At 45.3% G+C, this 27,495-nt stretch overlaps 1 protein-coding gene across 2 annotated transcripts; it reads left to right on the plus strand.

The window, feature by feature from the left end:
* The first annotated feature begins 687 nt into the window (after positions 1–687).
* On the plus strand, positions 688–27,008 carry LOC132832760 (H-2 class I histocompatibility antigen, alpha chain-like). Of its 2 annotated transcripts, XM_060850891.1 has the most exons (7): positions 688–936; positions 10,210–10,338; positions 13,630–13,890; positions 15,040–15,318; positions 23,933–24,040; positions 25,315–25,347; positions 26,526–27,008. In XM_060850891.1, the coding sequence occupies exons 2-7, from the start codon at positions 10,287–10,289 to the stop codon at positions 26,528–26,530; spliced, it is 738 nt and encodes a 245-aa protein (XP_060706874.1). In that variant the 5' UTR covers positions 688–936; positions 10,210–10,286; the 3' UTR covers positions 26,531–27,008. The 2 variants fall into 2 exon arrangements, with proteins under 2 accessions (XP_060706874.1, XP_060706875.1); XM_060850892.1 differs by lacking the exon at positions 25,315–25,347.
* Positions 27,009–27,495: the final 487 nt, after the last annotated feature.

Below are 27,495 nucleotides of genomic sequence, written 5' to 3' on the forward strand. Positions count from 1 at the left end.
CTCCCCTTCCACACTCCCCTCCCCCAGGGTCGGAGTGTCTCCCCTGTGACTGTGTCCTCAATTAGACTAGTACCAGGAAGAACACCAGGGTCCATGGGATTCCCAGCCAGCCGAGGGTTAGCAGTGACTGATGCTGACCTGTGACCCATGACCCAGGGTGACACCATGCCTCAGTGCTTAGCACTGCTGCCTCGCAGCACCAAGGACCTGAGTTTGATTCCAGTCTTGGGTGACTGTCTGTGTGGAGTTTCCCTGAGTCTGCATGGGGTTCCTCCGGGTGCTCCAGTTTCCTGTCACAGTCGAACAGGTGCACCTTGGGTAGATTAGCCGTACTCAGTTGCCCAGTGTCCAGGGTTTATTTTTTGGCTGATGTGTCCAGGGATGTGTATGTTGGGTGGATTAGCTGTAGGGATTCTATGATTCATGAATGGCCTTTAATCTCCCAGTTCCCAGAGAGAGAATGGAAAGCTGAATTCTGTACTCATCGGGAGACACTCAGGAAAAACACAGGGAGGGAAAGGAAAGGATCACAACATTCTGGGAATACACTGTCTCTATTCCAATCAGGGACTGGGAATTAAACACACTGAGGGGAAACAGCTTCTGTTTACAAACTGGAAAAACCAGTAATACAACAATCTTTGGAGACTGCCCCCTATTCGTTGAGAAATTTGATCCATTGTTTGATGTGAAGCTGCAGAAGCAGGAAAATGGAACAAGTGTTAAGTGATCACCCGGTCAGGTAATCGCCAACCAGGTCAAGTCTGCTCTGGGGTCGGTGATTCACCCTGACCAAACCTGTGCTGTGCCGGGCAGGAAGTTTCGCTGACAGTCTCGCACTCCTCAGGGATACGATCGCCTACGTGCAGGACAGAGGGTTGGATGCCTGCCTGATCAGCCTGGACAGGAGAAAGCCTTTGACAGGATATCACACAGGTATATGAGAGATGTTCTCTCCAAAATTGGCTTTGGGGAGGGAATCTGCAATTGGATCAGACTGCTGTACACCAACATCATCAGTGCAGTCTCAATCAATGGGTGGGAATCAGATAGTTTCCCAGTCAGATCTGGAGTCAGGCAGGGCTGCCCTCTCGCTCCTGCCTTGTTTGTGTGCTGCATAGAGCCATTTGCCGAGTCCATCAGGAAGGATGCGAGCTTGAAAGGGGTGACTATTCCTGGCAGCGGGGGTCTGCAAGTTAAGGCCTCCCTGTACATGGATGACGTCGCCGTTTTCTGCTCGGATCTGCTGTCTGTGCACAGACTCAGGTGCATATGTGACCAGTTCGGGGGGGCTGGGGCGTGTGCCAAGTCTTGGGAGGAGCGTATCGGCAAAGTGAGGCAGAAACTGGGCAGATGGAAGCTACGGTCGCTCTCCATTGTGGTAAAAAACCTGGTCATCAGGTGTGAGGCACTGTCATTGCTGTTATATGTGGCACAGGTCTGGCCTATTCCCAGAACCTGTGTCGCTGCAGTCACCCGGGACATCTTCCAGTTTATATGGAGGTCAAAGATGGATCGGGTCCGTAGGGACTCGCTGTACAAAGATCTGGGCAACGGGGGAAAAAATACACCCAATGCCACCCTCACCCTGATGGCCACCTTTGTGTGTGGCTGCATCAAGCTGTGCGTGGATCCCCGGTACGCAAACACCAAGTGTCACTATGTACTGAGGTTCTACCTGTCCCCGGTGTTGTGAAGGATGGGCCTGCCCTCGCTGCTGCGGAATGCTCCGAGTAGTTGGACCGTTCCGTACCACCTGTCCTTCGTGGAGAAGTTTATGAAGAAAAACACCTTTGACCACAAGTCCATCAGGAAGTGGTCAGCACGTAGTGTCCTTGAGACCTTTGGGAAAAGGAGAGGGCGGATCTAATCGAGCGGTTTCCTGAGCAAACTGTCAAAGCTATTTGGCAGAATGCCTCATCACCAGAACTTTCCAACAAGCACCAAGACATGGCTTGGCTGGTGATGAGAAGGGCTCTGCCTGTGAGATCCTTTATGCACGCCTGGACTCTCGAAGCGGCTGCGGGGGGACGAGACTGTCACACACCTCCTTCTGGAATGTGCTTATGCAGAGGAAGTCTGGAGAGGAATGCAGTGGTGTTTGTTGAGGTTCGTCCCGAGCAGCACCGTGACGCGGGACTCCGTGCTCTACGGCCTGTTCCCCGGGATGCACACCGAGACGAACATCAACTGCGCCTGGAGGATCATCAACTCGGTGAAGGACGCTCTCTGGGTGGTCCGAAACCTGTTGATCTTCCAGCTGAAGGAGTTGACCCCGACTGAGTGTTGCAGACTGGCACATTCCAAGGTCCAGGACTGCGTGTTGAGGGACGCGCTGAAGCTTGGGACAGTGTCAGGAAGAGAATGAAAAGGTTACAAATACATCAAGGAAAGGAAAAGTCAAAATGTCACTTACTGACTCCTGAAGGAGCTGGAATAGAGATATCAGAGGTTGGGAAAATAAAAGCAGAATGTGAGAGTTGAGTTTGTATCACAGATTGAAACTGGCAGCTACGATATTGTGGGGATCAGAAAGAAGTAGCTGTGAGGGAATCAGGCCTGGGAGCTAAATATCCAAGATCCACATCCTGTCAAACGGACAGGCAGAGGGAGCGGGTTTGTCTTGTTTGTCAGAAATGAAATGGAATCAACAGCAGGAAGTGATGTCAAGTCAGAAGGCCGACAATCCGAGTGGATGGAGTTGAGGAACCGCAAAGGGGAGAAAAACCCAGAAGGGAGTTGTGTAAGGCCTCCTAGCGGAAGTCAGGATGTTGGGCAGAATGTTATGGACTAGACCCCCTCAAAATATATCAAGGAAAAAGCCGAGTCCTAACCTTTTGTTTTATTAAAGTCAAATCTGAGGTGCAGGGGGTCAAAAGTGATGTGATTGGTCCACCACAGGTCTTTAATCTAAACAGGAGAATGGGATAGAGAAATGTATCAGCCATTGAATGGGGGAGCAGACTCAATGGGCTGATTGGCCTAATTTCTGCTTTTTTTTTAAGGTCTGATGGTCTATTCTTACAACACAGTTAAAATACAAACAACAAAAATGAATTGGTATAACACAAACTCGATTGAAATATTTAACAATATTGTTTAAGTCCTAATCACCAACTCCTCATCATTCACTGTTCCAATATGGCGGCATCCCATAAACACAACCTTAGCAAAGACAGATCCAGCCAAACCGATGTGTTCCTCACGTGCTGGCTCCTCTCCAGTTTCAGTGAAAGGAACACCAAAAGCAGCAGAGAACCCGAGAATGTCTTCCAGCAGCGAGCTCACACCAACTCAACTAAACCTAAACTAAAACACAAACATGGCTCCACTCACTCATGGTTCTTTTGTCTTAAGTTTAAAAAAAACACCAAGCTACTTCCAAATCAGCTGCTGGAAACAGACAGCTCAGTATCAGAGTAACAATACCCCTCTACAAGAGAATTAGGACAGAATACATCTTTGAAAGGTACAGTATTGTTACATCTATCCCTTTTAAAAAATGTGCCATTATTATGAGAGATGGCTTTATTTTCAAAGCTTTTGGTCTCACTCTGTTAGCACTCTACATTGTACACGCACTGTATTAAATCTCAGCACGTAACCATTCCATGCTTCAATCCATTTCAGTCCGGTCCTTCCACCCCAGAACACCATCAGCTTCCTTCAGTGAAGCTGTTACAAAGTGTCAGCAATTACATTCTCTCACCCTGCCAGATGGTTAATTTTTAAATTGATGGTAGTAACAATAATCTCCATCTGAATAGTCTGGCATTTTTATCTTTCATTTTCCCCAAAACCTTTAAGGGGTTGTTATCAGTGTATACAATCTCCTCAGATACATTAGTGGCAACATTAATGTGAAATGGTTGCATCACCAACACCAAACTCGAGGTTTCTTTCACAATGATGGACTTGTTTTTGCTGAACTTTCAAAATTTGTGAAAAATATCCAATTGACCTTTGTATCCTCTCGAGGAATGTGAGGTGTGCAGATGCTGGAGATTAGAGTCGAGAGTGTGGTGCTGGTCAGGCAGCATCCGAGGAGCAGGAAAATCGATGTTTCGGGCTGGAACCCTTCATCAGGAATGAGGCTGGGAGCCTCGTGTGTGGAAAGAAAAATGGGAGGATTGAGGCAGGGAATAGGGGTGGAAGGTATCTGAGAGTGCAATAGGTGGATGGTGACAGGTCAGAGGAGAGGATGGAGTGGATAGGTGGGAAGGAAGATGGATGGGTGGGACAGGTCATGATGGCGGTGCAGAGCTGGAAGGTCAGAACTGGGGTAAGGTGGAGGCAAGGGAAATGAGGAAACTGGTGAAGTCCACATTGATGCCGTGGGGTTGGACGGTTCCAAGGCAGAGGATAAGGCATTCTTCTTCCAGGCATCAGGTGGTTAGGGAATGGCGCTGGAGGAGGCCCAGGACCTGCATGTCCTTGGCGGAGTGGGAGAGGGAGTTGAAGTGTTTGACAATGGGACAGTAGGGTTGGTTGGTGCGGGTGTCCCAGAGATATTCTCTGAAGTGTTCCTTTCCATCCTCTCGTTGCCTTATTGTAACAATACAATAATGACACCCACATCACTCACATCAATAACCACATCAAATGGCTTTGGGTAATTGGGTGTCGTTTCAGGCTGTTAAATGCCTTCCCATACATTTTTATCCACTGATATTTTCTGCATGTCTTCTATAGCTCAGTCAGTGGAGTAACCATACTGCTCAAAATTCAATCCAAATCTTTGATTAAAACTAGTCATGGAGTCACAGAGTGATAGAGATGTACAGCACAGAAACAGATTGTTTGGTCCAACACATCCATGTTGACCAGATATCACAACCTAATTCAGTCCCACCTGCCAGCATCCAGCCCATATCCCTCCAAACCCTTCCTGTTCATATACCCATCCAGATACCTTTCAAATGCAACTGTAGCAGCCCCCACCACTTCCTCTGGCAGCTCATTCCATACACGTAACACACTCCACATGAAAAGGTTGCCCTTGTGGCCCCTTTTATATCTTTCTTCTCTCACCTTAAACCTATCTCATCTAGCTCTGGACTCCCCAACTCCAGGGAAATGACTTTGTCTATTTATCCTATCCATGACCCTCATGATTTTGTAAACCTCTATAAGGTCACCCCCCAGCCTCCAACGCTCCAGGGAAAACAGCCCCAGCCTGTTCAGCCTCTCACCATAGCTCAAATCCTCCAAATCTGGTAACATCCTTGTAAATCTTTTCTAAACCCTTTCAAGTTTCACAACATCCTTCCGATAGAAAGGAGACCAGAATTGTACACAATATTCCAACAGTGGCCTAACCAATGCCCTGTACATCCGCAACATGACCTCCCAACTCCTGTACTCAATACTCTGACCGATAAAGGAAAGTATACCAAACACCTTCACTGTCCTATCTACCTGCGACTCCACTTTCAAGGAACTATGAACCTGCACTCCAAGGTCTCTTTGTTCAGCAACACTCCCTAGGACCTTACCACTCAGTGTTTAAGTCCTGCTAAGATTTGCTTTCCCAAAATGCAGGACCTCACATTTCTCTGAATTAAACTCCATCTGCTACTCCTCAGCCCTCTTTTTGTCGATTGTATGGAAAGCTCCCCATTACCCTTTCCTTTCACAGTTTATGGGGCCATCTGTCCAATGATATGCCTGAAGAACATGACATGGATTTTTGTGATCTCACTGTTCACCAGGTTTAACATCAAGCACGCCTTCTGAAGTTGATTGAATAATTCTGAGAGATACTCCAAATGATCCTTCCACATGTGTCTGAAAATGACAAGATCATCCACGTTCACCACACAACGGAACAATCCCAAAATGGCCTTCTTTGTTAGTCTTCGAAATATGGCATTTTTCGTACCAAAAGGCATAACTTTGAACTGGTAACGGCTGCTTGCTGTCATATAAGCCAAAATTTCCTTCACTCTTTTTTTGTGAAGAGAGATTTGAAGGCAGAGGGACTGAGCAGTCCAGCTGAGCCGTGAGAGTAAACAGCTTGTGAGGCCTTGGGGGTTTTATAAGTTGGAATAATAGACGCAGCCTGAATGACCCTGTGGGATCAGGCTCCCACAGAACCAGGATGTTTTATATACGTTTCAATAGTTGCTGTTGCGGTGTGAAGATGTGGAACCTATTTATCCCTCTCTCAGTTACAGCCAAAAGCTGGGGGTCCTCTTCCTGTTACTGGAGTTGGATGTGAGACAGTCTGTTTCCTGGCCTTCCATTTTGCCATGGGTGTATTAATGGGATATTACTCTATTGGAACAGTTAATTAGAAATAGTTACCACTTCAATTATTCTGTTATGTTTTCAATAGAGTTGTTATTTTGCTGTATTTTGACGACAGTGGATGAATAATGTGTGTTCTGCTTTAAACCCGGTAGACTGACCAATCAAATTGCATCTGGAATGCAGCATCTCATGTTTAACTTTAAAATTAGAAAAAGTTAGAGTCGAGACTATCTTCTGAATATTTTGAAGGGGTTTGGTCTGGTTCATAACACAATCCTCTGGATAGTTTTAACTGTAGTCCCTCAATGTAGTGTTTCAATCATAGTGTTCCCCAACAGGAAACCCTGGATGAATCAGGACAATCAAAATCTGCTAAAAACCAGGCGTGAGGCCTTCACATCAGGAGACCCACTCAAATATAAGGAACCCAGGTGTGACCTTTGCAGAGCCATGAAGACAGCCAAGGACCAATACGGATCCAAACCAGAGACCCAGACAGACACCCGACAACTATGGCAAAGACTGAATGACATCACAGGATCGAAAAAGAGACAGTGCAAGATAGCAGACGGTGACACATCCCTCCCAGATCGTCTCAATGCCTTCTCTGCTCGCTTTGAGCAGAATTTCAGCAGAGAGGTAACACCTGCCCTGACAAGTCCTGACCAACTAATCCCAACAGTCACTGCATCGCCAAATACCAGACTAATGCCATTTACAAGTTCGTTGATAACACCACCATAGTCAGTCAAATCCCAGATGGCAACAAAACAGAGTACAGACGGGAGGTGGGAGGCCTGGAAAATGGCGCACTGAGAACAACTGAGCTCTCAATGCTAGCAAAACCAAAGAACTCATTATTGACTTTCGGCGGAATGTTACTCATGCCCCCCTGCACATTAACAGCACAATAACAGGAACAAGTGGAGAGGGTCAAGCTCCTGGGAGTGGTGTCAGCAACAAGCTTCCTTGGACTCTTCATGCGGACACACTGGTTACAAAGGCCCAGCAACGTCTCTTCCTCCTCAGGCAGCTGAGGGAATTTGGCATGCCGCTCTGCCAACTTTTATAGGTACACCATCGAGAGCATTCTGTCTGGGTGTATCACTACCTGGTATGGCAACGGTACCATTCAAGATCGGAGACTGTTACAGAGAGTGGTGAACTCAGCCCAGACAATCACAAAGGCCAACCTCCCATCTATAGAATCCATCTACCAGGCCCACTGTCAAGGAAAGGTCACCAGCATTCTCAAAGCTCCATCCCACCCTGGCAATGTTTTTCTATACCCTCTACCATCAGGGAGAAGGTACAGAAGCCTGAACACATCCACCAGCTGGTTTTGGAGCCGTTTCTACCTGACTGTTGTTAGAATACTGAATGGACTCACAAACTCTTAATATTCGCCTGTACCTGTGTTTTTGTTTTTACCGCTATTCACCTATTATTTACTTACCGTGCTATTTAACTGTGTGATCTGCCTGTATTGCTCGCAAAACAAAACTTTTCACTGTGTCTCTGTATATGTGACAATAAATTCAATTAAATTGCTGTAATGCTCTCCACATTTCTGGGTGGTACACAATTGATTTAAATTATTTGGATTTCTAAGCTCTTTCTAATTTCCTTGAATAACTTTGATGAAAAATTTGATCCTTGTTCCAATTGCATTTCTACGGGTTGTCTGTAACGAGGGAAAAATATTGAGTAATTCTTCTACACTCCTTTCAGCCATGCTATATCATTCTGGAATGGCCTCTGGAAATCTCAGAGACACATCCATTATGGTCAACAAATACTGATCCCCACTTTTTGTTTTAGGTCTGGATCTGATGCAATAATTAAAACTTTTGCAAAAGATTCATCAAATGCTGGAATAGGTATGAAAGGTGTTGGTTTTATTAATAAATGAGTTTTCCAATTATCTGACATGTCTGGGAAAATGCAAGAACATCTTTCTGCAGTCCAGGCCAATAAAAATAAACTTCTATTTTCCTTATTCCCAAATGACCTCCTGCTGGTAACTCTCATGGTGCTACCCACAACCCCTCCTTTATATCACACACCAGTAATACAGCCTGATAAGCTCCTGCCCATTTTTCACCCACTTGAATATGTGATGGTCTCCATTTCTTCATCAACACTTCGTTTTTAAGATACTGACATTGTGGGATATGTGCAGATTCACCTTTTCAGTACGACTGCTTTATTTTTCCACCTTTCTGTTGTATTTTAGCTAATGTCTCTGAGCTAGAAAGCATCTGCTTTGTTCTTGAACTGTTTTTGCTTTTTCTCCAGAACTTGATCAAATATAGCTTATGATACCTGAATTTTAACTCCCTTATCTCGCCTGTTTGAGTTCTCTTTCTGTTCAACCTGTGGCTTTGTGACCTTGTTATCACACATTCAGGAAAGATCCCAGAGTGAACTGTTCTGGAACTGAGAATTTCTCTGTTACTCCATCCACCACGTTTCATCAGACCCTCTAACTTCGCCTTCCGTGAAAGAATACGACTTTTCTCACCATGGACTCCGTGTGTTCTAGTAATACTCTTTCTAATTACACATCTCCTTATCTCTCCCAAACAATGATTGACTTGCTCCTGTATCTCCGAAAATCATAATTTCTTTTCCTACTCCTCCTGGTAAACGTGGGGAAACTTTACTCGCTCAAGTGTTGCAAAGTTGAGGAGAGTACGTGTGGATTGGAAAGCATGAAGTTAGAATTTGGTGTTTGTAAAATACGTGTGGTAGGTGGAGGAAAGAATCGCATGGTCCCTTGAAAAGATCATGTGCTTTTTCCACACTTAGAGATTTACAATGGATGTCTGTGAACAGCAGCTTGCAAGTTTGCAAGTACACAGAGAGCACCCAAACTAACACATTATATTGAAAGGTCATGCAGTTAGCAGGCAAAATGCCAGCTGTTTTTTCAATCCAACAGGTTTTTGAATTTAGCCAATTAATTTGAACAGGTACTTAGCTACCAAAAATGTATTAAATTTAAATCTGATGATTTTAACAACATAGGACCAGCCCTATCATGTGAAATATTGATATGTCATCAAGGGGATAAAGGAAGGGGCCAGTTGGATGAAGACCCCAGAGCTAACTCCCCTCCAGCAGAGCCAACAGCCCTCAGCTCTCAAGAGAGAATCGCTGGCTCTCGAGTTGGATAAATAAATGGTGATGAGTTGATTTTAAAGTGAGTGTCAGGGATTTATTTTATTGAACCACTTGAAGTTGCTGAGAAACAGGTTACACCACTCGGCACTCCCCCTTTTACAGATTATGAGGTGAGGTGCCCCTATTTGCTATTTCTGTTTAGTTCTTGGAGATGGAGGGGTCAACCTCCACTTTATAACACAAGGAAATTCTTCACAGTTTTAACTCTCTGCTCCTCCACATGAGTTCTCATTACTTCACAAAGTGAATTCTTGAACTCAAACAAAGTTGTCTCTCCAAGAGTATGATAAGAGTCTGATTTATTTGCATCCACTTCACAATGTTACTTTGTTTGATCTTTTCTAACTTTGACCAAGTTCTTCCGTTAGATTTTGAAATTGTTTTCTTTCAGCTTCTGGTACAAGTTCATATGAACATGAGATGGCTGTTTTTAGAATCATAGATTCATTGACTCCCTACAGTATGGGGACAGGCCATTTGGCCCAACAAGTCCAACCCGACCCACCGAAAGGTATCCCACAAAGACCCCACATCCTGTGTCCAGCCAACGGGAGAAAGGTCAGTTTTCCCTGTGTCTGTTTCACAGCGAGTAACTCAACCTGTCTGTGTCTGATCTCCCTGGGAACTGGTGACTGAATCTGTTCATCTCTTTATTGGGTTTTTTACTGAGACTGGTTCGGCAGCTTCAAGTTCAGGAAATGATCAAATTACTTTGTCGATCGGGAAATGGCATCATGGTAGAAACAAACGTTTATCTTATTTATTTTTCAGTTTGTGAACAGCAGATATTTTCCAATCACTGTTTTATTCCCAGTCCCTGATTGGAATAGGGAGAGTGGATTCCCAGAATGCTGCTGATTCTTCTCTCCATCTCCCTGTGTTTTTCCCGGGTCTCTCCCGGTAAGTACAGAATTCAGCTTTCCATTCTCTCTTTCTCTCTCACTCTCTCTCTCTTTGTGTCTCTGGGGTGAATGTGAGTCTCTTGGGGAGAGTTTGAAATGGGGGATGTTTGATCAGCCGCCTGTTATACAGCCAGCCTGATCTTTTACACATTGAAGGCAGCACAGTCTGGGAGACTCTGATGGGATCTGTGCCCAGGTTCCTAATCTAAAACTTCCTTAACAGTGCAAGGTTTGTGAAGGTTTGTAGCTCAGGTTGAGGTTTAGGGTGTAGGTTTGCTCACTGAGCTGTAGGTTTGATATCCAGATGTCTCATTACCTGGCTCAGTAACATCATCAGTGGCAACCTCCAAGTGAAGGAAGCTGTTGTCTCCTGCTTTCTATTTATATCTTTCTCCTGGATGGGGTTCCTGGGGTTTGTGGTGATGTCATTTCCTGTCCGCTTTCTGAGGGATTGATAGGTGGTATCTAGATCTATGTGTTTGTTATGGCGTTGTGGTTGGAGTACCAGGCCTCCAGGAATTCTCTGTTATGTCTTTGCTTAGCCTATCCCAGGATAGATGTGTTGTCCAGTCGAATTGGTGGGGTTTTTCATCCGTGTGTAGGGCTATGAGGGAGAGAGGATCATGTCTTTTTGTGGCTAGCTGGTGTTCGTGTATCCTGGTGGCTAACTTTCTTCCTCTTTGTCAATGTAGTGTTTGTCGCAGTCCTTACATGGAATTTTGGAGATGACGTTGGTTTTGTCCATGGGTTGTACTGGGTCTTTTAAGTTTGTTAGTTTTTGTTTGAGAATGTTGGTGGGTTTGTGTGCTACTAGGATTCCAAGGGGTCTTAGTAGTCTGGCTGTCATTTCTGAAACTTCTTTGACGTATGGTAAGGTGGTTAGGGTTTCTGGCTGTATTTCCCGAAGCTCGTCTGTGCCGCAGTGTGTGGTGGCTCGTTGGAATAGTGTTCTGATACAGCTTTGTTTGTGTATGTTGGGATGGTTGCTGGTGTAGTTAAGTATTTGGGCAGTGTTTGTCGGTTTTCTGTATACGTAGATTGGTTTGTGGCCTCATGGCCAGTTGTAATGACAGAGGTCCTGTGCCCGCCAACAGCAAGGTGATTGGTTGTCAGGGAACTGAACAGCTCAGGGCTGACAGCAAAATTGAACTGAATTTATTGCCACGTACACCGATTCACAACCCTTTGGGAGAAGTAGCTTCTCCTCAACTCTGTTTGAAATTTGCTCCCTCTCATCCTACAACCTCTCGTCCGAGAATGCCCCACAAGGGGAAGCAGCCATTCCCCATCTATTTTATCCATAGCTTTTTATTAACTTGACAACCTCAATTTGATCTCCACACATTCTTCGAAATTCCAGACAGTATCGGCCTACACTGGTCAATCTCTCTTCATGTGACAAACCCCTTATCTCTGGGATCAATCTCATGAACCCTCCTGGGAACTGCCTCCAATGCCATTGCATCTTTCCTCAAATAAGGGGACCAGAACTGTGCACAATACTCCAGGTGCGGTCTCACCAATGCCTTGGATAGCTGCATCAATACGGCCTTCCCTTTATATTCTATTCCCTGAGCTAGGAAAGACAACATTCCATTCACTTGCTTTACTATCTGCTGGACCTGCATGCTAGCTTTCTGTACCTCATGAATGAGGACACCCACCTCCCTCTGTACCTCAGCATCACAAGTCTCTGCCCATGTAGATAAAAGGTCACCTTCCCATCGCTCGACCCCAAAGCATGACCTCACACGTATCTGTGTTAAACGCCATCTGCCACATTTTGGATGAGTCCCCACCCTATCTGTTGTAAGGTTCCTGTTTCCTCATTACAATTTACTCTCCTGCCTATTTTGGGCAACCGGGCCTTCTCTCCCTGTATCCAAGTTGTGAACGTAGATTGTCAATGACTGGGGCCCAAGGACCAAACCCTGTAACACCCCAATCATAACGATTTATCCCGACTCTCTGTCTTCTGTCCATTAGCCAGTCATCTGCACAAGATAATAAATTACTCATAATCCCATATGATCCAACTTTGTGTATTATCCTTTTGTGCGGCACCTGATCAAATACCTGCCAAAAGTCCCGATACATTACACCTAAAGGATCCCCATTACCCACTTTGCTTCTCACATCTTCAAAGCCATCCAGCAAATGAGTCAAACATGATTCGCCCTCCATCAACCCATGCTGACTCTGATGGACCACAGTCTGACTGGCCACCTGTCCTGATATTGCTTCCTTAATCATTGGTTCTAACACTTTCCCAACATCTGATATTCAAAAATTACAGACCAGTTAGTTTAATTAGATTAGTATTTTTCCGATGCACGGGAGCTTTTCCCACGTAGAGGGAATTTTGGAATATTGTAATGAATGGATCCGTTATCTCCACTGTCACTTCCTTTAATACCCTCGACTCTCGGCCATCCCAACAATCTCTCTCTCTTCCTTCCCACTGTTCTCTCTCTCTCTTTCCCCTCCCCAGTCTATCTCTCTCTCTCTCTCTCTCTTTCTGTTCCTCCTGAGTCTCTCCACCTCCTCCCAGCTCTTATCCCCTCCCTCACCATAAGCCTTTTCCCATCTCCTCCCCATTCTTTTATCCAACCTTCCCCAGAGTCTCATTTCCCTCCCTGGTCTCAACCCCTCCACCCCACTCCCCATCCCAGTTTCTTTCTGTCCTGTGTAATCTCTCTCTTCCCCCTCCTTCACAGTCTTTATCCCCTCATCAGTCCCTTTGCTCCTCCCAATCCCTTTCCTTCCCCTGCAATATCTTTACCTTCTGCGCCTGCCTCTCGCCCTTCTCGATCTGTAACCCCTCCCATTCTTTTCCTCCAGGTCCCAGTCTCTTTTGTCCTCATCCCAATGCTGTCTCTTCACCTCTAACCTTCCTTATCTCATTTCTAAACCCTCCACATTCTCTCCTCACTCCTCAGTGTCCCTCCTCCATGCTGTACAGTCTCTCTTCCCCATTTCCCAGTTCCTCCGCAGTGTGTCTCTCTCTCCCCCATCCCCAGTATTTATTTTCTAATGCAAGTCTCCATCCCACCCCAATTTCTGTCTCTCCCCAATCACTGTCCCTCCCCAATCTCTGTCCCTCCCCAGTCTCTGCCCCTCCCCAATATCTGTCCCTCCCCAGTCTTCCTCTCTTCATCCCCGAAGTCTCTCTTCCTCCCCACTACCAGTCACATTCTGTCTTGTTTGCTAGTTCCTCTCCCTCCCAGTTTCCCTTCCAGTGCTTGTTCTGCAGTTTGATAACCAGCTCCTCGAACTGTTTATATTACAGAAACTAACTCACCAACTTTGAAATATACAATTGTCTCAGGAGCACAAGATTTCCCTGAAGTCATTGTTGTTGCGATGGTCAATGGAATACAGACAGGTTACTTTGACAGTGATACCCATCGCTGTGTCCCCAGGCAGCAGTTCCTGACTGAATCACTCGGTGTGAAATTCTGGGACGATGCTACAGATCAGGCAATCACACACACCGGGCTGGCAAAGGAGAATCTGAAATCGATCATGAAAAGGACAAACCAGACTTCAGGTAAAATCTCACCGTCAATTGTCCACATTATCCCCAAGGCACTCCACTCAGTCCATCTCCCAGCACTGACCCCTGGGTCACTCCACTCAGTCCATCCCCCAGCACTGATCCCTGGGTCACTCCACTCAGTCCATCTCCCAGCACTGACCCCTGGGTCACTCCACTCAGTCCATCTCCCAGCACTGACCCCTGGGTCACTCCACTCAGTCCATCCACCAGCACTGACCCCTGGGTCACTCCACTCAGTCCATCTCCCAGCACTGACCCCTGGGTCACTCCACTCAGTCCATCCCCCGGCACTGACCCCTGGGTCACTTCACTCAGTCCATCCCCCAGCACTGACCCCTGGGTCACTTCACTCAGTCCATCCCCCAGCACTGACCCCTGGGTCACTCCACTCAGTCCACCCCCCAGCACTGACCCCTGGGTCACCCCACTCAGTCCATCCCCCAGCACTGACCCCTGGGTCACTCCACTCAGTCCATCCCCCAGCACTGACCCCTGGGTCACTTCACTCAGTCCATCCCCCAGCACTGACCCCTGGGTCACTCCACTCAGTCCATCCCCCAGCACTGACCTTGGAATGAAAAGTGAAATGAGGACTGTCAACTAATTCTGCAACTTTAACTTGAGATTGGAACCCTTTCCCCTCTGATCAGACTGTGACCCTCATCCCCGATTTCCATCTGATATTTGATCCCCTTTCCCTCTGATCAGACAGTGTGTGATTATCTATTGTTTATTGATGATTGATCCCTGTCTGGTCACTGACAGGAATTCACACTCTCCAATGGATACATTCTGTTGAGGTCAGTGAAGATGGTTCTGTGAAGAGATCAATGAGATTTGGATTTGATGGAAAGGACCACATTAGTTTAGAGCCAGACAGAATGAGATGGGTTGCCGCAAATCACTTTGCAGTGATCAATAAAGAGAAATGGAATTCGGATCAATCCTGGAACTACTATTGAGAATCTTATCTGCAAAAAACATCTGTTGAACATTTAAACAGATATCTGGAAGTTGGAAAGGATTATGTAGTTCAGTTTTGTTCCATGTTCTAATCTAACCTCACTGATCTATGAAACTGTTCTCCCATTCCATTCAGTGTCTGTCTATTGTTTGTGTTTTCCCCCTTTCCCATCACAGTTCAGCCTGAAGTGTTCATCTCCAGGAGGGAGCCCAATGGTCAGGACAAGCCGCTCACTCTCTCCTGCCTGGTCACTGGGTTTTATCCTGTAGACATCGAGGTGACCTGGCTAAGGAATGGAGAGGTCATGTCTGAGACCCAATCCTCGGGGGTTCGACCGAACCACGATGGGACCCATCAGATCCAGAAAGAGATTGAGATCAATGCTGGGGATGAGGATCAATACTCCTGTCAAATTGAACACAGCAGCCTGGCAGAGGGCAAGCTCTATCAGTGGGGTAAGGGACTGGAGTGTGTGTGTGTGTATGTGTGTGTGGAAATATTCAATTGATCCTCAGCGCTCACAGCAATTTGGTTAGAAAACTCCAGATTTCCATTTGCATCAATAGGAGGCCTCTGATTGGTCCGGTAACCTGATCCAATCAGGGAGTCCTGACTGACATTAAAAAAAGGGTGTGTCAGAGGTATTGAGGGTCTGGCAGCTGAATCTGAATGAGGTACCACTAAAGTCTAGGACTGTTCTTGTGTAAATGAAGGGTGACTTGGTGAGTGAATGCTAGCTTCTGTAGGGCTATTCCAGTGGCAATGGGAGTAAAGCATGATCGTGAAGAAACTTGCTCACAACAGGCACCTTTCAGCCAGGGGAGCATTTGGTACATCATGCCTTTGTTTGGGAAACTTGACTCGTTCGATCCTGCCATCGAGGACTGGGCCCAGTGTGTGAAAATAAGGTGGCATATTTTCTGGGCAAATGGCATTGTGGCAGGTGAAAAGCAACAAGTAATTCTCCTGACAGCTTGTGGAGCTGCAGCTTTTTCTGTTATTAGGATTCTAGCTTTCCCTGTGGCACCAGGTACTAAAACCTTTCAAGCATTGATAGGAATAATTAAGGAATATTATGAGCAAAAGCCTCCTCTAATTCTGAGATGCTCTCATTTTTATTTGGCAATTCAAGAACCAGGAAAATCCACACTGGGATATCTGACTAGGTTAAGAAGACTGGCAAAAGTATGTGAAATCGGTTTAACCCTTAATGAGATGCTTAGAGAATGGTAGGTGAAATTACTGCTGTAACTATGATGTAATACTGATATAACTGTGATGTAATGAATGATGTAACTATGCAAAAACACCTACTGGCTGAATCTCAACTGCACTTCAGGCAGCTACTACAACTGGCTTTATCATTGGAAAATGCAGCAAATGGAGCTCATGAATTACAGGGTATTCCAATGGAAGTGGACACCCTCGACAGTCCGACTGAGCTTGGAGGACACCATCTGGATGCATGCAATTGCATAGCCTCAGTCAGGACATATCGATCAGAGGGACTTGAGGTTGGCTCACCATAAAACACTAAACCAAGCCTCAACAAACAGTTAAAATGTTGATCAGGATCCTGGCCATTAAGGCATTGCAGTTTCTGTCGGTGGGTGGAATTGAGACAGCAAAAGTGTCCTAGTCGACTTAAATTGAGCGAGATAAATTATAGCCCCATATCCAGGTGGGTATCCTGAAAAATCCATCCATATCTGGTTTGGAACAGTTAAATTGCATCGCGACATCAAAATCAGAACCAACCAATTAAAACGTCTGGTTAACTGGTCATTCTGTTCTGATGGAGGTCGATCCGAGTGCAGCTGTATCAGTGATCACAGAACCAACCTTTAACAAGATTCACTCTGAACTCCAACCCTTAACTTTGCAGAAGATCTTGGCCAGACTGAGAACCTCAACTGAGGAAGCTTCAGAGAATAGGGGTACAACTTCAGTTCCGCTCTTTCATGGAAGGCAGCTGGTTCAGTTACCAGTGATTGTGCTAAAAGCTTCAAATCCGAGCTTAATGGGGAGAAATCAGTTGTGAGAGATTCACCCCAAATGGCTCAAGATGTTTCACTTAGAAAATGGCTGCTTGAGTGAAATTCAATTTAATTACCTGCAGATCTAGGGGTTATCAGAGGAGCCAAACCACCTTGCATGTTGACCAGGAATCAATCCCATGATGCTGTAAGGCCTGCCCAGTGCCATTGGCCTTATGGGCAAAAGTCAAGGCAGAAATTAGAAGGCTGGAAAGTGAAGGAATGATCAAACCAGTCCAGTTTGTGAAATAGGCAGCAGTGATTGGAATGGTACTGAAGCCCAGTGGGTCGGTTTGCCTTTGTGGGGATTTTAAACAAAGTGTAAACTGCTTTTGACAACAGAATAGATAGGCATCCCCTCAGGATTTGTGCCCAACGTTGGTGCAGGATGGGAGTTCTCCTTCACACAGCTGGACATGAGCCACACTTACTTGCAATTGTGATCAGACCAGGTTCCCAGACGTATGCTACAATTAATATCCATCAGGGATTGTACCAAGATACAAGACTGCCATTTGAGGTATTGTCAGCCTGTTCGATCTTTCAGTGGACAATAGAGAACATCTTGCATGGTCTACCCCAGGTCGCCATTTACTTAGATGGTAAATTAGCCAATAACAGGGAAAACGAATAAGGAGCAGAGAACTGGATATAGTCCAAAAGTGGTTTTCCAAGGCAGGCATTTGCCTAAGAAGGGAAAATGTGTATCCCAAATGATCTACTTGGGATACAGATTCGACAACTCTGGGTTACACCTGTTGGAAGATAAAGTGAGGGAGATCAAAGGTGCTCTGGTTCCTACGTCTGTCCAGGAACTTATGTCATATCTTGGGCTGGTAAATTATTTTGGAAAGTTTGTACATAACCTGGCCTCCGTCCTGGCACCATTACATCAACTCGTGACAGAAAGGATCAGCCTGGGAAATGGTTGCAAACATAAGACCGAGCTTTCAATGAAGGAACGATACAACTGTCATCCTCTAAGGATTGGCACTCTGTGATCCCAAGAAAGACCGAGTATTGACATGCAATGTCTCCCAGCACAGCATTGGGGTCGTATTAGCTGATGATGGCTCAGTGGAGAGGAACATCCAACAGCATATACGTCTAGGGCTTTGGCCAATGCAGCACGTAAATACACCCAGATACAGAAGGAAGGATTGATGGTCATATCTGGGGTCAGGACATTCCACCAATACCTTTATGAATTAAAATTTGTGATAATCATGGACTACTTGGTGTGTTTAAAGAGGACAAGGCAGGGCCACCCTGTAATTTTGGGCCACCTTCAATGGTGGGTTCTAATACTAAGTGCTTACAATTGCAAGCCAGAACACTGCCTGGGAGGCTGAGTAGTGAATGTGGATGTATTGAGCCGCCTACCATTAGCAAATACACCACTGGTAGCGCCCCCCAGTGGAACGGTCTGTAATGGCATTAAACTTTCTGGACAAGCTCCTAATCAGAGCTGGCTATCAGGCTTTGGACACAGAAAGATCCAATCCCTTCAAACTGGAAATAACTTGTATTTATGAGGGAAACCAAAAGGCACTTGAAATCCTTTGAATTGAAAATGTTTGGACCCAGAGATACCAGCTCACGGCAGAGGATGGAATATTGTTAGAAGCTGTTAGAGAAAGTGTGATTATCCTGAGTAAAGGCTGCAGCCAAACTCCAGCTGAACTCCGCCAGGGATCTCTACAATGAAATGTGTGGGGAGACATCGCATGTCAATACTAGATCTTTCTTGGGATCACAGAGTGCCAATCCTTAGACAATGACAGTTGTTTCATTACTTCATTGAAATCTCGGGCTTATGTTTGCAAGCAAGTTAAAGTGTTCAGCCATCTCTCTCACACACACACACACACAAACACACCTCAGATGCTGCCTGACTCGCTGTGCTTTTCCAGTGCCACACTCTTTGACCCTGACCAATGAAGGCAAGATGCCATACGCCTTCTTTGCCACCCGATCTACTTGGGTGATCACTTTCAGGGAGCTATAGACTTGAACCTGAAGGTCCTTCTGCCCATCAATGCTGTTCAGAGTCCTTCCATTAACTGTATCCTGTTCCTTAACATGTGATCTCCCAAAGCACAGCACCTCACAATTACCTGGATTAAACTCCATCGACCATTTTTCCGCCCATATCTGCAACTGATTTATATAAATGATGAAAAGCAATGGAGCCAGCACCGATCCTTGTGGCACACCACTGGTCACAGGCTTCCGCTCCAAAAAGCAACCCTCTTAGACCAACCTTTGTTTCCCACCTTGAAGCCAAGTTTTATATTCAGTTAGCTAGCTTCCTCTGGGTCCCATGTGATCTAACCTTACTAACCAGTCTACATGCAGAACTTGGTCAAACACTTTGCTGAAGTCCATATGGACAACATCTACCCCTCTACCTTCACCAATCTTCTTTGTTACCTTTTCAAAAAACTCAGTCAAGTTACAGAGACACAATTTCCCACGCACAAAGCCATGTTGACTATCCCTAATCAGTCCTTGCTTTCCAAATGCATGTGAGTCCTATTCCTCAGAATCTCCTCCAACTGTGTACCCACCACTGACGTATGGCTCATTGGTCTATAGTTCCCTAGCTTTTCATTACAGCCTTTCTAAAATAGTGCCACCACATTAGCCACCCTCCAGTCTTCTGGCACCTCTCCCTTGGCTATGGATGATCCAAACATCTGAGCTCGGAACGGAGCAACCTTTTCCCTAGCTTCCCACAGAATTCTGGGTAACACCTGATCAGGTCCTGAGGATTTATCTACCATTGTGCATTTTAATCTTCAGTACCTCCTCTTCTGTAATGTGTACTGTTTTCAAGACATCACTTTTTATTTTCCCAAGTTGCCGAGCTTCCATGCCCTTCCCCACGATACGTACTGACACAAAATATGTGATTCGTATCTGACTAATCTCTTATGGTTCCACACATAGACAGCCACATTGATCTTTAAGGTGCCCTATTCTCTAACTATTTACTCTTTTGCTGAAATGTACGTTTAGAGTCTCTTTGGATTCTACTTAACTGCATTTACTAAAGCTGTCTCATGTTCCCTTTTTGTCCTCCTGATTTCCCTCTTAAGGATACTCCAACTGCCCTTATACACTTCTTGGGAGTTACTCAATCCCTGCTGTCTATACCTGATAAATGCCTCTTTCTTTTTCTTTACCAGAACCTCAATTTCTCAAGTCTTCCAGCATTCCCTACATCTACCAGCCTTGTCCTTCTATTATCATGCAGAGGTCAAACCCATCTGTTATGTAAAAAGAATGACTCTAATAGTGAACATTAAACCAAAAACAAATCACATATCCAAACCCCTCCCCCCACCTCCCCCCCCACCCCCTGCGCATCGCTTAATTTCTTACGATCTGACCCCAACTCTACAAAAAAAAAGCTATTCCAATAACACATTTATTAAACATTACATTAACTTAATCTCAAGACCACATACCCTCTATCTTCTTCGGTGTCTTCAATCTTCCCCCTGCTAATCTCCCTGGGGGTTGTTTCCTTTCTTTGTTACTGCGAGGATGTTTCACATGCAAAGGTACCTTTGATAGAGACTGTTTCTAATTTCTTTGAGAGCAAGATGTCAGATGGGTAGTTGCTCAGTGGATCGATGGCAGTTGCTTTCTGACCAAATGTCAAAACTCCCATGTTTTATAGCCTCCATGACACAGTAAATTCTTATAATTTGATTGGTTTCCAGGTGTCAAAACAATAAACTCAAACTCAGTTGGGTTTTTAGTATCCTCGGCACAATTTAAACTGATCAGTTAAATTCGCGTTGGTATCAAAACAGCAGCAAAACTCAGGGTAGACAGGCAGGAGGCTGGAAGAACACAGCAGGCCAGGCAGCATCAGGAGGTGGAGAAGCCAACACTTCAGGTGTAACCCTTCTTCAGGTCTGGGGCTGGGTGTAAGGGAAGCTGCAGGTATCTATTTCACAGCCAGTTGCTTCATGTATCTATTTTGGAACAGCTCGTCTCCCAGTCTTTCCATTCAGGCAGCTGAGCCTGCACTTGAAGTTTACTTCAAACTTCAGAAAACACTTTCTACTTTAAAGTGAACAGACAGGCTTTTGACTTTGTAACACTTCACACGAACAGGAACATACTGACTCTGGACCCTCATTATCTTCTTCTTAAAGGCCTCCCACTTCCCATTCATCCCTTTACCTGCAAATAGCCTCCCTCCAATTATCTTTTGCAAGTTCCTGTCTGATACTGTCCAAATCAGCCTTACTCCAATTTAGAACTTTACCTTTTTGATCCGTTCTATCCTTTTCCATCACTATTTTAAAACTAATAGAGTTATGATCACTTGCACCACCATGCTCGCCCCCGGACACCTCATTCACTTGCCCTACAATTGTTCCCAACAGAAGTTAAAGTATTACTCCTTCTCCAGTCGGTCCATCCACATATTGAAGAAGAACGTTTTCTTGGACATACTTAACAATTTCCTCCCAATCCAAGCCCTTAACACAATGACAGCCCTAGTCTATGTTTGGAAATTAAAATCTACTGTTACCATCCGAATATTCTTACAGATATGAGATCTCCTTAAACATTTGGTTTTCAATTTCCTGCTGCCTACTGGGGGCTATAATACAATCTCAACCAGGTGATCATCTCCTCCTTATTTCTCAGTTCCACCAATATAACTTCACTGGTCACTCTCCCAATATATGCCTCCCTAAGTACAGCTGTAATGTTATCCTGAACGAAAATCTTGTCCTCCTCTCTTGCCCCCCCCGCCCCTTTCTATCCTTCCGATAGCATCTATACCTTGGAACATTGAGATACCAGTCCAGTCCATCCCTGAGCTATGTCTCTGTAATAGCGGTGACACCCTAGTCCCATGTTCCCAACCATACCCTAAGTTCATCTGCCTTCCCTGACATACCTCTTACATTGCAGTAAATGCAGTTTATCATTCTGACCTTGGTCACTGCCAAGCTCTTGCCTGTTTTGACGATTTGAGCTGTTCCCTTCAGAGCTGTACCAGCCTCAGCCCTTTCTCTTTACTCACTGTTACTTTGATTTGAGTCATCCCCTTACTAGTTTAAAGCCTCTGGAGTAGCACGATAAAGCCTCCCAGGTAGCACAAGGAACGGACCACAATTTACAAACCAGAAATTTTGTCATGTTTTTAAAATGGTTTGAGATTCTTCAGGTAAGGACAGCTTCATACCACCCAACATTGACTGGCCTGGCAGAAAAAGCAGTCCAAACTTTAAATTTGGCTTGAAAAACAGCCTACCCTCTTGATAGTTACCAAGGTATCATGGTTCTTATTTGATTATGGGATCACCCCACATGCAACAGCAGAGTTGGGACCAGCAGAATTGCTGATGAGTAGAAGACTCTGCACCAGGTTGAATCTGATCTTCCCAGACCTGTGGGGGTCGGGTGTAATGGCCTCAGGAACACCAATGCTGGACACAAGTCTCCACCAAACAAGAGAAACTGTTTAATACAGGGAATTAAGGATCAGACCAGACCCCTGCAAAATATTTTAAGAAGGCAGCCTGGGGCCTAACTTTATCTTATTTTAAAGGCAAATGTAAAGTGCTGTGTTCCAAATGCAATTTGATTGGTCACACTACTCAGCTTTAGGCAAAACACACTTTATCGAAACACTAGAGCTAAAATATAACTAAAGAAAGTGGAATTTAGAATACCATAAATCTATCAGAAAAATTAACAAATCAATAGACACAGTACTGCTTACTAACTAATGATTCAATTTAGTAACATCCCATAAACACACCCCTTGGCAAAGTTCAGAATATAGATTTGTCTCACAGGTAACTGCAGCAAGCCAGAAGGAAAAGCTTCAAGAGAAATCTCAGAGAGAGGAGCAGCAAGGAGACATTTACTGTAATTCCGAGCCTGTTGAGACTCCAACAGTAACTGATGCTGAATCGCAAAGCTAAAAAACTACAAATTAGAAATCTAGGTCCGAGAGCTGGCCCCACCCATCCAGGCTGCTTCTATTGTTCCTGCTTTAAAAAACCCAAGGCCTTGTAAGCCAGTTACTTCATTGGCTTTCCAACCAGACAGCTTGACACCTCTGCCTTACAACCTCTCTTTAAAAAGAAACAGGACAAAATAACCCTTTAAAGTTGCAGTATCATCACAGTAAGGGGAGGAGGTTTGGTGTAAGAATGATGGAAATGGCCCTGTATGGGAAAGAGGCATTCTCCATGTGAGATCGGGACCAGTGATGTGGAAAGGTCAGGCAGGTGCGATGCTCCTGAACCAGCACAAGGTCCGTTTGAAAGTTGTAAATTTGTAAACAATGCAGGAGCAAAACATACCCTGCCCCTCTGAGCAGTCAGAAAGGTTGCCAGAACCCAGGGGTTCACTATTTCTGTCAAGCATTGTTGAGAGTTTAGAATCTGAGATGGACATGACGGAAGGAGCCAAATCGATGCCTCTGCCACTAGAAGAAGAAAATAAAATCCTGCCAAGGCATTCCTGGCACAAGTGGCGAGCTCCTGTGCAGTCGATGCTGCCGTTATTACCTGCTGAACATGGAGGAAGCTGTCCCAGTGTTAAACCGCCCCAGGATGCTCTCCAAGGAAAATGGCTGGCCTATGTTCTCAGACTCAGGGGGAGGGAAGTTGTGATTGTAACGAGGCTAGCCAGCAGGACCTCAGGGAATATGAGTTCCCTGATTGATCCACCCCCAATCAGGGAGCCCTGGCTGACAAATAAAAAGGGAAGTGTCAGAGATGATGACACTCTGCTACCTGACTCTGAAAGAGTCAGTCCTAAAGTCAAGGACTGTTCATATGTAAATAAAGGGTGACTCGGTGATGGATACCATCCTCTGTGCAGTTATTACATCGATCCCATCAATGAGATCTGGAATGCAAAATTTATTGAACCAAGTCCATCAATTCCCAATGGGTGGGTTAAACTAAAACTGTCCCCAATCAACACAGACCGAGAGTGGATCCAGGAACAGAGATAATCCTGATATTATTCCAATGTGTTTCAGAAATCCCAGAAAACAGTATGGTACGTTCCCATCTTATACCTTTGATTGGATTAATCGCTGCAATGGCTGCAATATTTGGAATAATCACCTGGAAAAGGCCCTGGAGAGGTAAGATTCAGAGAGAGGGGAATGTGGAAGTGAGGGGACAGAGTGAGTGTGGGGGAATCTCCAGTACTGGGAGTACAGGGCACTGTGGGGAATGGAACTGATTGAATTCCAGCACAGATACACACGTATAAACCCGTCTCGTTCCCTGTCTGATCATCCTTTGGCCTAGATCAGGTCTAACATTGATCAATAAACCCATCACACACACTTACATCCTCACTGACTGAATATCAATGGGATGGGAGGGATCTCCAGAATCTCCATAAGGTGTAAGGATGGAGGGGAGTGTGGGAATGAGGATTTATAGAACATAGAACATAGAAGGATACAGCGCAGTACAGGCCCTTCGGCCCTCGATGTTGCGCCGACCGAATCCTACCTAACCTATACTAGCCCAATAACTTCCAAATGCCTATCCAATGCCCGCTTAAATGACCATAAAGAAGGAGAGTTCACCACTGATACGGGCAGGGCATTCCATGAACTCACAACCCGCTGTGTGAAGAATCTACCCCTAACATCTGTCCTATACCTACCACCCCTTAATTTAAAGCTATGTCCCCTAGTAACACCTGACTCCATTAGCGGTAAAAGGTTCTTAGTATCTACCCTATCTAAACCCCTAATCATCTTATACACTTCTATCAGATCTCCCCTAAACCTTCTCTTCTCCAATGAGAACAGCCCCAAGTGCCTCAGCCTTTCCTCATAAGATTTTCCTACCATTCCAGGCAACATCCTGGTAAACCTCCTCTGCACTCGTTCTAAAGCTTCCACATCCTTCCTATAGTATGGCGACCAAAACTGCACACAATACTCCAGATGAGGCCTCACCAGAGTCTTATACAACTGCAACATGACCTCAGGACTCCGGAACTCAATTCCTCTGCCAATAAAGCCCAGTACACCATATGCCTTCCTCACAGCACTATTTACCTGGGTGGCAACTTTCAGAGATCTGTGTACATAGACACCAAGATCCCTCTGCTCATCCACACTACCAAGTAGCCTACCATTAGCCCAGTAATCCATCATCTTGTTATTCCTACCAAAGTGAACGACTTCGCACTTAGCTACATTGAATTCCATTTGCCACATTTCCGCCCAGCTCTGCAACTTATCTATATCCCGCTGTAACCTACCACTTCCTTCCTCACTATCCACAACTCCACCGAATTTCTGACACAATCTCCATCCCCTCACAGTTGTTGTGTTCTCACTCTCTGAGAATGGATTATTCCCCATTCTAATGGACATTTATTTTGTTTCTGCAGGTTCACCAAGTGGGACCTACACAACAGCTCCCAGTAAGTGACTGAGGGGACAGAGTGTTGGGAATGATGGGAGAGGGATTGGAAGGTGTAGAGTTACATTCTCCTGGATGGGACATTCATCAGTTTCCTCATGGTTCAGTTCTTCGTGACTCTCTCATCCTTCTCTTCCTCAACTCCAACCCCCACAACCTCTCCATCGAATCCTCACCCCCTATTTTCCCATTCCGTACTCCCTCTCCCTTCGCTCCTTCACCCTTAATTCCTTCTGCACTGTGCTGTGTGAATGTGGTTAGTCAGTGCTGAGGGTGATTAAATCCGGGGTCCAGTGAGTGAGAGAGAATATTTCAGAGTATGTAACTTTATATTTCATTCCATTCCAAACATTCTCTTTTATTTTCTCAGCTTTGGACGTCTCTATTCCAGCTTCTTCATAACTTAGTCAATGAGATGTCAATTTCTGTCCGTAGACCTATTTGGAAATTTTTCACTCTCCTGAACCTGTCCCACCCTCCCAGAAACTGTTAAACCCTGTCAGACTCATTTCACTCCCATCGTGACCCTGTCCCACCCTCCCAGTCACTGTTAAACCCTGTCAGACTAATTCCCCTCCCCTCCTGACCCTGTCCCACCCTCCCAGACACTGTTAAACCCTGTCAGACTTATTCCCCTCCCCCCGACCCTGCCTCACCCTCCCAGACACTGTTAAACCGTCAGACTAATTCCCCTCCCCTCCTGACCCTGTCCCACCCTCTCAGACACTGTTAAACCCTGTCAAACTAATTCCCCTCCCCTCCTGACCCTGTCCCACCCTCTCAGACACTGTTAAACCCTGTCAGACTAATTCCCCTCCCCTCCTGACTCTGTCCCACCCTCCCAGACTCTGTTAAACCCTGTCAGATTAATTCCCCTCCCCTCCTGACTCACCCTCCCAGACACTGTTAAACCCTGTCAAACTAATTTCACTCCCCTCCCCATCCTGAAGAGATTGCCTTGTGTCTGTCCATTTCTGACCTTGTGGGTTTCCTGAGCTCCACTACAGGTCATTCCCGGAGCTTCATTGCGGAATAATGGGATCCTCCTGTTCCAGTGTAAACATGGACATCAATGTCCATCCTTCCATATCACAGCAGACACACAGAATTACAGCTCATTGCTCACACCCAGTCGATTCAGGATTGAGATTGACTTTTCCTGAAAATGTGTTTCCACAGGTTGAACAGTGGATCCCAGATCCGCACGTGGATCCTGATTCTGCAAGTGGGACCCTCTCAAGTCGTGTTTCCATCCCGTCTCAGAAATGTGAGCAGTGTCACCGTCAGAGGGATCTTCACGGATGGTTCCTCCCTCACACTTTCTCATCCTCACTGTCTTCAGTGTCTTGACCTGAAATGTAGCAATGTCCTGAACTCCCTCTGAGCGAGGTTTTGTACTGTAGGACGTGAATCATTTCTGCACTTTATGCAACAACATTTTAACTTTTATGTGAAAGTCTTTATGAATTTTGTTACGGTCTTATTGTTAGATTGATATCTCTCTCTCATTATTTAACTTCTACTCTTCTATTTTTATTCTCATCTGTTTTAAGCTGAACTGATCTGTTTTGCACTTTACGTAAACAGCGTGATCAAATGTGAACTTTTATGTAAACTTCCTTTATTTTATTTGTTCACAATCATGTATTTATTGCAGCAAACATCTGTCATTATTTATCATCAACAATTAACTGCAGATACTGATCATTGCAGTTGTTAATCAATAAATTATTGCTGATCATTGATTTGTCTGAATTCTTCATTAATGATTTCACAGGAAAGGGTTAATTCATTCACTCTGCAGATTGTGAATCTTGGAATCAGCAGTGTTTGAGCTTCAGTTCAGTATGAACTGGGAGGGGGTTATGACTATGTAACTCCCCAGGAAGCCTTTCCTAAACCAAGCAGGATGTACACAGTAAAAACCGACAGCACTGTACATGCTGTAAATCAGAAACAACAATGGAAATGGCTGGAAAAGCTCAGCAGGTCTGGCAGCATCTATGCAGAGAAATCAGAGTTACCGTTTCAGGTCGGGTGACCCTTCCTCAGAACTGGTCTGATTTCTTTGATTTCTCTTGACAGATGCTGCCAGACCTGCTGAGCTTTTCCAGCAAACTCTGTTTTTGTTCAGGATGCACAGTGTGAT

Source organism: Hemiscyllium ocellatum, chromosome 35 (assembly GCF_020745735.1).
Source record: "Hemiscyllium ocellatum isolate sHemOce1 chromosome 35, sHemOce1.pat.X.cur, whole genome shotgun sequence".
NCBI lineage: Eukaryota > Metazoa > Chordata > Chondrichthyes > Orectolobiformes > Hemiscylliidae > Hemiscyllium > Hemiscyllium ocellatum.